The sequence below is a fragment of the Oryzias latipes genome, chromosome 13 (genome assembly GCF_053564925.1).
Source record: "Oryzias latipes strain Hd-rR chromosome 13, Olatipes_Hd-rR_3.1".
Classification (NCBI taxonomy): domain Eukaryota; kingdom Metazoa; phylum Chordata; class Actinopteri; order Beloniformes; family Adrianichthyidae; genus Oryzias; species Oryzias latipes.
Genome location: NC_136249.1, coordinates 10076727 through 10091542, shown reverse-complemented (window position 1 = coordinate 10091542; position 14816 = coordinate 10076727). Strand labels below are relative to the sequence as shown.

The 14816-nt window shown below is 39.8% G+C and overlaps 1 protein-coding gene across 1 annotated transcript; it reads left to right on the top strand.

Moving 5' to 3' along the window:
* The first annotated feature begins 2267 nt into the window (after positions 1-2267).
* Positions 2268-14345, top strand: barx2 (BARX homeobox 2). The gene is made up of 4 exons (XM_004075900.5): positions 2268-2700; positions 6810-7125; positions 10572-10656; positions 12735-14345. Exons 1-4 carry the CDS (start codon positions 2514-2516, stop codon positions 13020-13022), a joined length of 876 nt encoding a protein of 291 aa, XP_004075948.1. The 5' UTR covers positions 2268-2513; the 3' UTR covers positions 13023-14345.
* Positions 14346-14816: the final 471 nt, after the last annotated feature.

The window sequence follows — 14816 nt, the reverse complement described above, 5'->3', positions numbered from 1 at the left end:
CATGCTATTGTCGTTCATCTTGTTTGCTGTACATCAGGAGTGCTATTTGAGTGTGTGTGGGGGGGTGTGGGTGGGTGGGTGTGCGTGTGTGTCTCACACCACATTCACTTAATAGGCTATTGTATGTTTATACTCCATGCTGCAGGGCATGCACACATGGCCTTATCTGCTCCTATAAATGGACCAAATTGTAACTAATATCCTTGTGCGGGCTGTTGTGAAGTAATCTACAGGTGGCGCCACACGCATCCATTTATTGAAACAATTAAGATGTTAAATATATCTGAGCCTCATGAGCAGCTCCTATGTTTGACCTTTCTACTCAGGATGCTTTCAAGTCATCACATGGATCTGACAACTATTCTTTGTCGCCTGACAGCATGCAATTATACTCAGCTTTATTTCCTCACAATACTTAACAAGTGGAACCGGTTTTGATCAGTTTACAGGTTGCGGGGGTGGAGGTGGGTGGGGTCAAGGGTGCTGGTTAATACCCCCCCCCGTCCTAGAATTAGCAGCACTTGGAGCTTTAACGTCTCACGTTGCGATCAGATTTTCAGCTCTGGTGTCCCGGCTGCTGTGTCTTTACGTCTTTGCTTATTACAGTGGTGATGAAACCAGCTAATGTCCCAGCCGAAGTCATAATCTGCCCGGAGTGTTTGTGCAACCAACAGCGGGCTCCATGCAGCACGGACAGCAATACCCCTAAATAATAAAGCTGCAAAAGCGCAGCTGCATGTCCATCTTGTGAAAAAGCAGCAGGTTTTCAGAGTAATCTTGCAGGAGTCTGATTGCATCCTGATGCTTCCTCAAAGCGCTCTGAACTTGTATGTCCTCAGTTTGGTGTCAGGCCCTCATCCAGCTCCTGCCTGTGGCATAACTCTTTAAATTGGTTGATCTGCGTGGCGTCTCTTGCCCCGGGGTGAGTGGATTAGAGAGGCCACTCAGTAGCCGCTGCTGTGTGGATTAATATAGAAGCGAGCCTTCTGAAATGATCCAATTCCAAAAAGCCACAAAGCCTGTCCTGGCCCCCATGCAAAAACGCCTCAAAGCAAATCATCTGGCAGCAGTGACTCCTGGTGCTGCAGTAACGAGGCCTGATAATGGCTTCTCTTATTCACCAATAAACGGACTGAATATTAAAGAAAGAAAGAAAAAAACGTTCAGCAGGCAAAGAGACTGTGGTCTCAATTTTGGGGCTGTCAACAGCAAAACTGACGCGCTGCAGGTCCGTGAACGCACCACCAGACATGTGTTCCCAACCGGGCCCTCGTGGTTCCGCCTCATTTTCCTAAATAATCCACTGTGACTGCACATATAAAATATACAACTCTTCTGTTGTGTTGTTTTCTTTCAGGTGACGAGTTTTTATTTTTATTTTTTTTATTTGGTTTACGATCGAAATTCTGACTTTTCTGGACAAAACAAACAAAGTTCTGATGTAAAAGTGTGTGTTCAAAGGAGCCATTTTAAATAAAAAGTCATGAAATTCTAAAATAAGGAAACAATGAGCGGAATAAATCATTTAGCTGATAAGTTTTTAGAAAACAAAAACAAAAAACATAGTTTCTTTTGTTTTATGACAAAACATAAAATGTGCGCACACCTTCAACCACCACCATTTTTTATTTATTTATGTAGTCAACCATAGTGTGTTAAAGTTTAATAGACGCTTTTTTTTCTTTGTTCAAGGCTGTGTTCTAAATGTTCTGTGGCGGAACAAAAAGAGTTTCCTCGAACTGTTGATTAATAATAAACGTCACCTGCGGTGGCTCACCATAAAGCCCACCAATTAAATACTTAAAAAAAAACTTCTATTTGTGATGATTATTATTAATAAATATGATTGTTTCCACTGGGGTTTTATAGCTTGTAAAAAAAGTTGTGATGAATGGAAATAAAATAGCCTACACTTTGTCTTAAACATAAAATTGTGAATGCTTTCATTTGTTTTAGACTCACTATAGCCTATTAAATGTTTGATTGGCCTTTTGTTTTGTGGCCTCATGTGAAAACTCATTTAAGTAATTCATTTATAAAAAAAAATAAAAATAAAACTTGTGTTTTTACAGACATTTTGAAGAAATAAAACGCGCGCATCCTCCTTCCAGACTTAATCTGATGAACCCTGGATGTGAGTTGAAAAAGTTGAGAAAGTTAAGTGAGCGTGGTGGGTCGAGGAGTGTTCGTGGCCTTGAGTGAGGAAGAGAGAGAGCGCGCGCGCGTGGATCAGCCTGCGGAGATGAGTAAAGGGAGGTTTATATAGCGCGGGGTGTGAGCGCACAGCTCAGTGCCACTGACGCGCTCTGCGCAACTCAAGTTGAAGACCACTTCAGAGGAAAAGCAAACCAAAAACAGCATTTCGACATCCTACGATGATCTGTTCAAACGCATGAGCTCCAGCCCTCGCCCTCACAGACCCTCTTAGGCCGAGACATTCGTAAAAAAAAAAGGGACACTTCTTTTCTTTTTGGCGCAGCGGAGACTCGGGGCGCAGCGCGCACGCACACACCATGCACTGCCAAGCCGAGCTGAGGCTCTCCTCTCCCGGGCAGCTGAAGGCTGTCAGGCGACGCTACAAGACGTTCATGATCGACGAGATTCTGTCCAGGGAGACGTGTGATTATTTTGAGAAACTGTCTCTCTACTCGGTGTGCCCTTCGCTGGTGGTTCGACCGAAGCCTCTCCACTCGTGTCCGGGTAAGGCGCATCTGTCTTCCGACTTATAAATAAATAAAAACACAGTAAACTAACATTTATAAGATATTTATTTATTGACAGCCTTTCTTTTTATATTTATTGTTATTTTATTTTGTAAAATTATAGTTGCTACAGCTTGTTTTTGTTTAGCGAAGCTTTTAAAAAGTCTTATCAATCTGAATATTAAAAATTTGAGGCAATTTTTCTGTTATAAATTGCGTTTTTTTAATAGACTTTGTACAAAAAGTAGTATTTTTTTTTGTTTTTTTAGATCTTTTATTTTGTGGATTTGTGCATTTTTAAAAATCAAATTTTCTGATTTTGCGCTTCTATTTCCTTTTTTTTTAATCTATATTTTTCACCTGATAAACTTCTTCTCTTTCCATTTATTTCTATGATCCGCGTTCCCAAAAGGCAGAAACGGTAACAAGCAGGGATGCTTGAGGGCTTTTGTTAGAACGCAAACGACAAATGCCTTAGGAGGCGATTAAACACCCTAATAAAAGTCCATAAGAAGCCAACCAGAAAACCCGCTAATTCTGTGTTGGTTAATGACACTTGTGCAAATCCAAAGACTTTCCCTGATGACTCTGATATCTTTGGATACACGGATGGTGCTGTTATCAGTCACAAAATGTGACCTGTGCCAGAGCAACAGCAAAGAAAGAGGCTGGAAAGAAAAGATGCATGCTTGCAAAACCACCTGGCACGGATGGATATCCTGAACTAACCCCAGGCCACATTCAGCATTTTCACACAGGTGTTTAGATATATTATCATCTTGGATTGTCAATCCACCTGAAAGCAGAAAAGAAGATGCTCACTCCAGTAACCATTAGGGTAATTGCTCAAAAGTCTGAAATGACAGCCACTGCAATTTGATGATGACAGTGATGGTTGGATAAAAATAGGCGAAGCGATCCCTTCATCAGTTTGAGACAGTTCGGTTGGATACTGTAGCCCGGGCTTTAGCAGCCATCTTTTCCAATGGATAGAGTAACCCACTCTGCGATTCACGAAAAAGTGGCCCACCACTTATTTGTAGCAACAGGGGTGTGAGACACAGTATATTCCAGAACATCAATGACTTTTGGGGCTTGATATAGAAGCTGGCAAGCCTGCTGGTCCCGGATGTTTGGTTGTTGGGTCCTGCGTGGCTCCTGAACAGCAATGGCTTCTACGTTGTTTAAACCCTGAGAGGTGATGCCTTGAATATCGTAGTGAACACAGCAAGGTTGTTCTTGTTTTATTCAATCATTGGGCACATATCTTCCCTTTATTATTATTATTATTAAGTCATTCCTTTCAGTTCAATATTATTATTTTGCAGGTTTAGCTAGATCACAAACACAAAGCCTCCATTTACCGCCGAATGCAAAGCAATGCGCATCTCCATGTGGTTTGCTCGTCTTTCAGCGCAACCCAGCAGAGCTCTTAGTGGTTTTATCTAAAAGCCATGAGCCAGCTTAAACATCAACTGTGCTGTAATCTCCCATGACAAGATAATGACAAATACATACACACATCCACCTATTATGTGCATGGAAAAAGCCTGATGCTCCACACAAGCTTGTGCAGCACAGGCTTAAAGAAGAAATCCGTGTGAGGAAAAACTTTTTATCCCATCTTCAAGTCTAATCCGCCGCAGACGATAAAGTCTCCATTAAGCAGAAATTGTACTTGAAAAGGCTGAAAAACACCTGTGTGCAAACACCTTCTGTTTACCATCAAGGACGATGTTTGACAGCCGTCATTTTTCCAAGCTCTGCTCTAGAATGTGTCTTTCTCTCAGAAGCAAAAGCTACTTTTTTTAAAATAGAAATTCATGCTTCAAGGTGATGGAAACATTTATTTCCTTTGTTCATAAATGTACAATAATATTTCATAAGTGAATTGCATTTTACTATTGTGGGTTCTCCGGAAAGCAAGACGTTCAAATGGAAAGGGATTAAAGGGCAAGACAAGAACTGAAACGGCATGTTTCCCCCAGCTGCTTTGTTGCCACTGGATCATTTAAACACATCATATGAAAACTTTTTGTAGATTTTCCATCTAATCAGATAAGCACACATTCCTGTTTTCCTTTCAAAAAAAGTTTCAGAGGAAGAAAAGACATTATAAAGGAGAGCAGGTGTTTACAAGTTCATAACCTGCATGTTTAGTGGCTTCAACGGGCCAACACATTTCTGACTATCTCAAGGGAATTCACTCATGTCAGCAAAAAAACACAAAAAAACCCACACAACAGTCAGAAAAAAATGTTGTTTATTTATTTGCTCTGAAAAGAATTGAACCCTTTCATGCCATATGTTGCTTATTCACGTGCACTAAATCCAGGACTTCATTTTATTTATTATCACCTTGAACAGAAAAAAAGGTTGAAGAATATTTTTTTTAAATAACAGGAAATAAAGTGGATTATGAAGGAGCTAATAAAAGAATACATTTTAAATTAGTGTAATAAGATACTTTTTTTCTTTTTTAATTCTGCTTAAAGCAATGTTTTTAAATTGTAATGTAACATTTTGAAAAAAGAAATGAATCAATAAGAAATCTTAAAAAAAAAAAAAAATATATATATATATATATATATATATATATATATATATATATATATATATATATATATATATATATATATAATTTTTTTATATATATATATACTTATTTATATTCTCGTATAGCAACACTGAACACTGAGTTGCGTTCCTGAAGCTACTCAAACAGTTTATTTGTAGACTATTGACAGGACACTGGCGCTGTCAACAACATGTCAGAGTGCTGGCTTCGCTGTCAGTGGAAAGTCATCGGGACTGCTGACATTTCTTTCTTTGCCCTCAGTCTTCCCCTCTTCCTAGCGCTCAGTCCCGGTGAAAGACTGTCCAGAAACACCCTCGGGCGCTTTGTGCTAACAGGAGGTTTCCTGAGATTTGTGAGGTCAAACTAAAGTTTCTTCCTTCCAAAATACACCAGCGGCACTTGACCTGCAGGTTAAAAAAAAAAATATACAAATCATTATACGTCTGTGTAAAATTCCCAACTCCAGGAGCACAAAACGTAGGGTCAGATGAAGAAGACAGGTCTGACTTGAGCCAAACGGCTGAGAAGAAGACAAACTGAAAGGTAGAAATGGAGTGCAAGAGCGTGAAATATGTGAAAAGACATACTCTTGCTGAGACTTGTTGCAAACTAGCAATCTAACAGTCGGGGATTAGGGATGACCTCAGTGCTTTAGCATGATGTCATGATTAGCCCAAAGGGATGGTTGATGTGTGTGAACAGGAAAACATTGACTGTGACTATCTAAAGTTCTTACAGTAGTTTTTTAGGGGGGGGAAATGCATACCTGAAAGTTTATTTTGTTTGCGCGCACACACCTGAGTTTATGAAGAAAAGTAGAAATGAAAACAGTTTAGAGAGGAAAACAAAGAAGGGATTCATTTTGTACACTTTTGATAGTTTATGAGGCACATTTTTACCTCCTCCCATCGATCTTTTTTGTGTCCTGATCCCTGTCACCCCATGAGCAAATATCTGTTTGCAACTGCAGGGACAGCTTTTCTATTTGAAGTATTACAGTTTAATCACTTTGGTTGAACCACTATGTCACAACCTCCAGGTCCTTAACCTCTCCACCTCGTCTCCAGACGAACACAATTTTTTTTATTGATTCAGGCGTCTGCAGCATTTGTTGGCTCACATGTTTCTGTTTGAGTATGAGTAATTGAGGAAGATATGGAAATAGGATTTTTTTTTTTTTATCATGGTTTTTCTGTGTCCATGTGCTGATTAATCGTGTGCCAGTGTGGAGTTTTGTGCCGGGAAAGCCGGTTAATTGTTTTAGTGACCTCTGAAAAATCATCAGTCATGTGAAGGGTTCAGAGGATCCGTGTTAAACGCTGTTTGCATCACTGAGATCGCAGGCCTCTATGTGTAAGAGGTCAAAATCGCAAACCTTTCCACAAAAACACAGCTCAATTAAAAATGAACCTGTCTCAACAATTTAAAGGCGGTCGATATTAAAAAGAAAAGCACAAGTTAGTCCTTCAGGGGGATGGTTAATGTCATTTCAGAGGTTTTTTTTCTTCTTTTTCTGACATGTTTTCCAGGCTCTTCATCACTGCGTGCCTACCCACTCATCTCAGTCATCACACGGCAGCCGCCCAACATGCCCCCCCACCTGCCGCGGCCGACTTCTCCGGGCGCAGTCCACTCGCACCTGCCTTTGATTTCCCCGCAGCTTCCGCGGGGCTCCGAACCCTCACCCAGCCAGACGCCACACAGCATCAGCAGCGAGTCGGAGACGGAGCGCGGCACGCCGCGCCTGAAAAAGCCCAGACGCAGCCGCACTATTTTCACCGAGCTGCAGCTGATGGGCCTGGAGAAGAAGTTCCAGAAGCAGAAGTACCTCTCCACACCTGACAGGTCAGAAAAGTTCCGACAATCACAATCTAAATACCCCTAGAATGTTCCTCCCACACAAAAAAGGAAAAAAAAAAAATCGAGCCAAGAAAAATAGAAGACCTCAAAGCAATGATATGTTAAACATGTTCTGCAGTTATTGGATAAACCTGATGTTCAGGCTACCAAGCTCATATCAATGCCACTCAACCTGCAGTACTGTATATGACTTCCAAAGAGCACATTGAAAGTGTGCAGCCTGCACGCACACCCAAAGGTCACAAATGCAAGTGGTCAACCGAACCTCCTGATTGCCGCTCCACTCCGTCAGCGAAAAGAGAAGGACAAGCAAAACAAGAGCGCTAAGTCATTCACTGCCAATCACTCCACATTAAACTGTCCACAAAAAAGCAAAGAAGCCAGTATTTTTTGCTTCCATGCTCAAGGTCATGTTTTCAGACCCCGATTTCAGCGTCAAAACATATTTTTCTGTTTTATTGTGGACCTTATTTTTATATTCAACTGGCGAACTGCTTTTCCATAATAACCTGAACCGAAAATGCAGTAAAAACCTGCCGGGCAGGAATTTTCAACTGCTTGTGAACCTTTGCATGAAGCAAAGAGAGCTGTTAAGTCCACCTTATGTTCATATTCATGGAATTTAAGAAAAAAAAAAAAAGGAAATTATAGGATGCATCCAGTAAGTCATGCAACGTGTTGTTAACTTTTTATGTTGAATGCACGGAGATTGCGTGATTGCAAAGTCCCACGATGCATTATTAAATGCAGCCCATCCTGGCTTGCCTTGAGGTGTTTGAAAGACTCCGTGTCTCTTCTTGAAGCAGAAGCCCTGTAGGCAGAGCGCAGTTCATTGATCCAAACCAACCACCCGTGTAAACAGCTGAGCCAAAAATACAGCGTCCTGTCAAAATACCACTCTTCTTTTTTTCTTTTGGGCTGTGTTTAAAATTAATTAAATATCCAGCTTGAGGAACAAAAACATCCACATGAGAACCCTCTCATAACTTCAAAGGGCACGGCTTGTGCTCAACCTGGGATTTTATGACTCAAAGACAGTCGTACTTTTCTTGTCCTTTTCTTGGCTCTGGGTCAAGGTGGTTTTGAGCTCTGAAAGCATGTGGTGCGTCAAAACAAAACAAAAAGTAATTCACAAATTGGTTTTAATTCATTTACTTTGCTGTTTTATATCTGTTAGTATCGTTATATTGAACATAGTCACCAGCCTCATTAAAATATGTTTTGTGATGAGTTATTTTTATTGTTTTTTTTTTTTAGCCTAAAGGGAGTGACTCCACTGCTGTTGCTACAGCATGATGCGTTTCCTCTCTTCATAGATAGTCAATGACCATAAATAATTGGGTTCTTTCATTTAGACAATTAATTTTCCAAGCCTCCAGTTGCTTCACATTATATAGATTATGCATGTGTGATGGATATTTGATGGACTTGGTTCTGATGTTTTGCATCACACAATGGTGCTATTTTTTTTTTCTTCCATTTGATATGAGCAGGTGGAAACTGCTCTGCAACTCCCGGGGATTTCTTTTTGCGTGTGTCTGTTTTCTAGATCACGTCTACTAAGTCTTAGATTCTCGTTTCCCCTTCAGATAAGTTAGTTCCCTGGAGGCTTGGTGGACGTGAAGTAAATAAAAAAAATAAAACCCTACGTCTGACTTTTAAAGACCCGGCAAAGACCAAGGAAGAGGAAATCCTACTTAAAAAACAGCTATCAATAAGTCCCTCGCTCTGAACAGGGATGTTTTGTTCAGCCTATCTTACACTTCCTGAGGATTGCGTTTCAAACCAACCAATAGACCAATTAGTCATGCATCGCCACATGTGGTAGATGCGTTTGGGATTTTGTTCTCAATTGTCCAGATTAAAGTGTTGTGACTGGATTTGTGACCTCGGTGCACATCTCTTTAGCAGCAGGTGTACAGTGTCAGACTCGAGCGCTGATGTCGGATTCAAGGATATTAGAAACCTCAGTGTTTTCTATTGGTGTGCACTTCCTCTTGTGGGTCAAAACGAATCGATCCCCCAATGGTTTCAGGCTGAAGTCAGATCACAGCTGTTTAACCAGTGACAGTTTATTTACCCTGTCACGTCATTGTTCACATCAAATCGAATTGACTTAGCCAAAAAAAAGGAGAAAAAAGGAAGAAGAAATGGTGAACATGATGGATTAAATGTAAACTACACAACTCAACAGTATTTTTTATTCACAAGCAGCTGCATAAGAAAAAAACAACAACAGTGAAATCAAAATTTCCCCAAAAAACAAATGACAGTTCAGCATATGATACACAAATTCACAATAACCATTTAAAAGCACACGTCATTGCACTAATAGCATTTTAGGTGACATTCACCCCGCCCGCGTTCAAGGGACCACTCCCAATGAAAAGTCTATGTAAGCGCACATAAATGTGCGTTTCGGGCTTCTCACGTGCACGCGCAGCTATGCGAGTTTTAAGTCTGTTTTCAGGCTCTGCGCGCCTGGAAAGGAAAAACAGGTCGATCTTTGACCTGTCAGGGATTCAGATTTGGTAGTGACGTACGGATGGCGTCCCTTTTAATTCACAGAAGTACCAACTCTTTGAAAATTTACTATGGAGGAGAAATTAATAATTGCGGTTTGCAGCTGGAATTCTATGACACCAAGTCTTTCTAATATTGAAAAAGAGCTATGAAAGAAAAAGTCTGGTCTGTAGCAAGATTTGCAACGCTTTGACATTTCACACCAAGCTTATTCCAACATGCATTAGTATCGGGTAACGATAGTCCAGTCTGAACACCTGGGGCTAGTCAACGATCGAGCGTTTAGCCCGGTGTGAATGAAGCATAACACTCAAGATGACAAATCATAAAATGAAACAAAAAGACGATCAGAAGTTACAAAAAAAGACACAAGGATAGACTGCATTTCTGTTTTTGAATGTTGTTTTTTTGCTGGAGTTCAGGCATAGGGAACATGCATATGTGATCTTTTTTTTTAATAAAGATGTCGTACATGTTTTTTTTTTTTTTACTGAATATTAGCAGACTTAAATAGATTTCTGCTTTTAAGACACTGATGAAAAACTGAATGACATTAATCCAGAATTCCCCCTAAAGGCTTTTTGTTAGATGTTTCTCTTTCCCAATGAAATTCAAATTTTCCGATGATGTAATTTCACCCTGATTATGTAACATCTGTATAACTAAAAGTTGATCTGAGTAAACACTTTTCTTGTGGGATATTTGAGTCTGAAAATAAACAGCAGAGGTCAAATGAGGTTAGCTAAAAGCAAATCTACATTTAAGGCAAACGATGAGTCAATTCAACCGCATCGGTATTTTAGTGTTGCACTGTAAATGAAAGACGCTGGAGGGTTATATACGTGCTGTTGTGGATGTGAACAGTCCCTGAGGCTAATGTGCAGCTGACTTTTCTTGTGGTTCTGTAGGTTAGACCTGGCCCAGTCCCTGGGGCTCACACAGCTTCAGGTGAAGACTTGGTACCAGAACAGGCGGATGAAATGGAAGAAAATGGTGAGTTTGTTTTTTAAAATAATCCTTTACAACTTATTAGGACCATATTATTTTAAAATTCTTCTTTCTTACTGCACCTTTGAGCAAAAATGCCATATGCTCAACATGACCACATTTTGTACATTCCTAGGTGAAAATAAATTTTTGGTATGTAAAAAATCACAGGAGAAAAACCATAAAAAATACGGATGGGGCCAAAATCTCTTAAAGGTGCTAAAAAAAAAGCTAATGAAACTAAAGCTTTGGGTCAACTTTCACATTTTTGAGCAATATGGGAAAATGAACCTCTTGTTAAAATGATCTTTACCAAATCTCATACACATACTACCAGATTAAAGCTACAACCAGAACCACATTTTTGTCTACCTTTGACTTAGGGAAGTGGCTGGCATCTTTAATTTTCCAAATAAAAAACGACCCCTGAAGTACCAGTTGCAAATTTAAAATGGGGATTTTGATCTGTCGCCTCCTCACTCCTTGAGTATCACTTGGAAGTTGTTGATTTTGAACGGCGTTTGTGTGGCGCGCTCGTAAAAGTAGCTTTGCTCAGTTGCTTGCACATGTTACTGGGAACATTGGGAAAATGTAAAACATGAATAATTTGCTCAAGCTGAAGGAAACGATATGACATACGACAGCAACATATTGGGAAGGTGGGCGTGGATATATAAAAAAAAAACAGTTTCCAAGGAAATCCAAAGGTTTACTTTTGCAGATTCTTCGATAAATGACATTGGCTGTGTACGAATTACCACCCTAACCCTTTATAGTGCACTGTATAGTGCGTTTGCCATTTTGTAGTGCTGTCCGTATCTACAATTCCAAAATCGAGTGTCCTGGAAATTTCCCAGAAGTCTCTGCGCAAAACCAGTGTGCATCGATGCTCACTGACGAATATAGACCACAATGCATTGCGTCAGAACAATTTTTGCCAAAAAAATGTATTTAAATCTATTTTTTAAATGAACCATCAACGTTTTTATCTTCAGAAGACAATAGACTCATAAATATTTGTCGCAAAATGCTCATATTAGATTTTAACTTCCTGAAATTGATGACGTCATATCAGCCGTTAAAATAAATAAATAAATAAATAAATAAATAAATAAAATAGTGAGCATGATGTCTGAATTGCTTGTAAAATTCAGGGCACTTCACAGTTTACTAGGCAGTAAACTGTGTAGTTAGGGTGGGAATTCGGACATAGCTATAGGGTTGTTTGTCACTCCCAGATGACTAAAAAATAAAACAGTTGCTATGGAGATAAAATCAGCAGAAAAGTCCCCATTTTTCTTCATGAGTTTGTCACATGACGAGACTGCCAAAAGCAGATGGGGAGAGTGAGGGGCCAGGGTACCAAATGATTGGCTGAAGTGATGCTTCAGAAGGATAAATGCTCTCCAAAAATGACTGTGAGGTAGCGCAGCACGATCATTTTTCCTTTTAAAACGATTCTATCAAACCAAATATCTGTCAAAAGAGTGTTTTCTCAAAGACAAGAGAACAGGTTTTGACAGGACCAAATCTGTTTAAATTTCAAAGACAACTCTAAATGTTGAGTTTAAACATATGACAAGGAAATCAGTGAAATCTTTTGTTGGTGCCAATCAAGAACGAATGTCTTGGAATAATTTGTGTTTTCTCAGGGAGGCCTGAAAAAGTGTCTGAAAGAACCTCTTAGAATCTCAGTGTTATAATTTCTAAATCTTAGAAAGGTTTATTTGAAAAAATATGGCCCCAAATTTTGACGTCAGCTCACAGGTGCTGCTGGTTAACTGCTTTTAGTCAGTGCAATAAAAAGGAATGGTAGATGGCAATGAGGCAGGGAGCGGGGGAGCGGGGAAGGCAAAATGCGGTTTGACGGATGATGATTGCAGCGAGAGCAAACACTTTTGTGGAAGGGTCAACAATGCAGAGAACAAAAAAGACCTGAGATCGTTAGAGATAAATGGGTGCACAAGGTGCAGCCAGCAGCAATATGTCCTCTCTTAATTACTATAATAGCCAGCGTTGCCTTTGACTTCTGCTGCTATTTATTACGAAAGAAGTCCACTAAGACTGTCTGGGTGTCATTCTAGGTGCTCAAAGGAGGTCACGAGGCCCCAACGAAGCCCAAGGGAAGACCCAAGAAGAACTCCATTCCGACCACAGAGGAAATTGAGGCTGAAGAGCGAAGAATGAGAATGGAAGAGGAGGAGCGAATGAGAAGGGGGCGTGAGGAAGCAGCTCGGAGTGAAGGAGGGGAACAGTCTCTGCTGGAGCCTCAAGATCTCAGTGCAGACAGTCACAGCCCGTTCAAAGCGATGGACCCAAACCCTGAGCAGGAGCGGCCACTCCTAATGACAGAGAGCCATGCAGCCAGCTAAGCAGGAACAAACTAACCAAAGACTTAAGTTAACCTGATAACTAATAGTGCCTCAGGATCAATGTAAAAAGCCTGTTCGGCTTTTTCAGCCATTTACTCAAAGAGCTGATTAGCTTTTCGTCCAGACTTTACCAAGAGTAGCCTTGAATTCTTTTGTAATCTGGGAAAAAAGTATCATGCAAAGAGCTAATCTTCCTACACTCTGATTGCACTGCTACATAAGACCTTTTGTCCATAGTGTTGAATCCAGTTAAGCCTTAATCAGGAGACAGTAAAACAAATCTTATCGTTATATCCTTGTCCTCTTTAGCCGCCAGAGATCAAGCGAGCCTCTGGGCTCCGAAAGCTGCCAAATATAAAGCACTGCCTTATAGTCAGTGTACCTGTGTGTCCGTGTACTTTAAAAATCAATCCTGTGCCAAAAAAACAAACAAAATCAACTGTAAAACAAAGTGGGTACGGTGCCTTGTTGGTGTCTGAGGAAAGCTTTCGATGTGCTGGTAAAACAGCCTTCCAATGCAGTATATTTTTTATCGTCAAGTGCCAAATTTCAATGCAGATTTGTACTGTTCAGGATAAAAGGACCTGTCTTCACATCGGAGCTGTTCTGTACAATGCAAAGGAACAAATGTGTTTATTAGTTGGTTGAGAAAGGTTTGTGGTTTTTTTAAGCTGAAAAATCAATATTTGTGACAAGAAATACACTGTATTATAATGTAGAAATATGTAAAAAGTACAAAACATAATATTGTCTCTTAGATATATAAATATATAAATGTAAAGCAGTATTTTTCACTGTTACTTTGCAATTGATTTAACAATCTCTGTTTTTTTCCTTTTTTTAAATAAAAATATCAGAATCATTTTCAGCATTGAGCAGATTTAGACTGTTGAGCTGTTGTGATTCACTACAGAAATAAATCACACCATGTGCCAGAGAGACAAAAGCTGAACATTGAAAGTATCGAAGGCGTTTTTCAGCCTGCAGCCTTTGCATGAGTACCCCTATCGGTATGTTAGACCTGTGTTAACATAGCACTCTCTGTACCTCCCTGCCATTTCACTCCACTCTGTACTTCAGATTGGCCATCCTTTAAATACACAGATTGCTGTCAATTCTAAGGAATTACCTGTTTTAATTATGCAAATGTATCTTTATTAGCAACTGTTTCATATGAAAAGTGCAGTATTTTTCTGATGTAAATTATGCTCTTTTGGTAAGCTTGTTTGCTGTTGTTTTTAGGTTTGTATAACATTATTTTTGCTATACACAGGTTTGTGTTGATGTATTTAAATATACTTAATAAAACAGCTATTATCCGAATTCAGGTTTTCTTTTTCTGATTTGCCAAAAAAAATGTCTTTAATTAACTCTTACTTGGATGAACGCCTAAACAAATGCACAGATTTGACCTGATCTGTTCCCAGGCACTCCCTGTAAGCTTGACTTAAGCATTTTATGCAGGCTACAGTTTAAAGTCACCTGCAGGGTCCTCTTAAACGACTTTTCAAATGCGCTGCCTCTTCATGCCGAGCGACTATAAATCAAGCAGTTACTGTTGCTCTGGCAGGTTGAAGTTCAGGTACATCCATCACTAATGGAGCTTTTGAGAATGCATTAGCCATAGTCAGAGTTCAACATAAATCACGCTCAATAGAACAAAGCATTTAAGAACCTTGCATATTGGCATTTCACATTTCTATCTGTAAAGCGGACAGGATGACCCTTGGTGCACCCAAAGGGGTTCCTTCGTTTCATAGAACAAATGAGGAAAAGGCTGAAAGTGTATTTTTA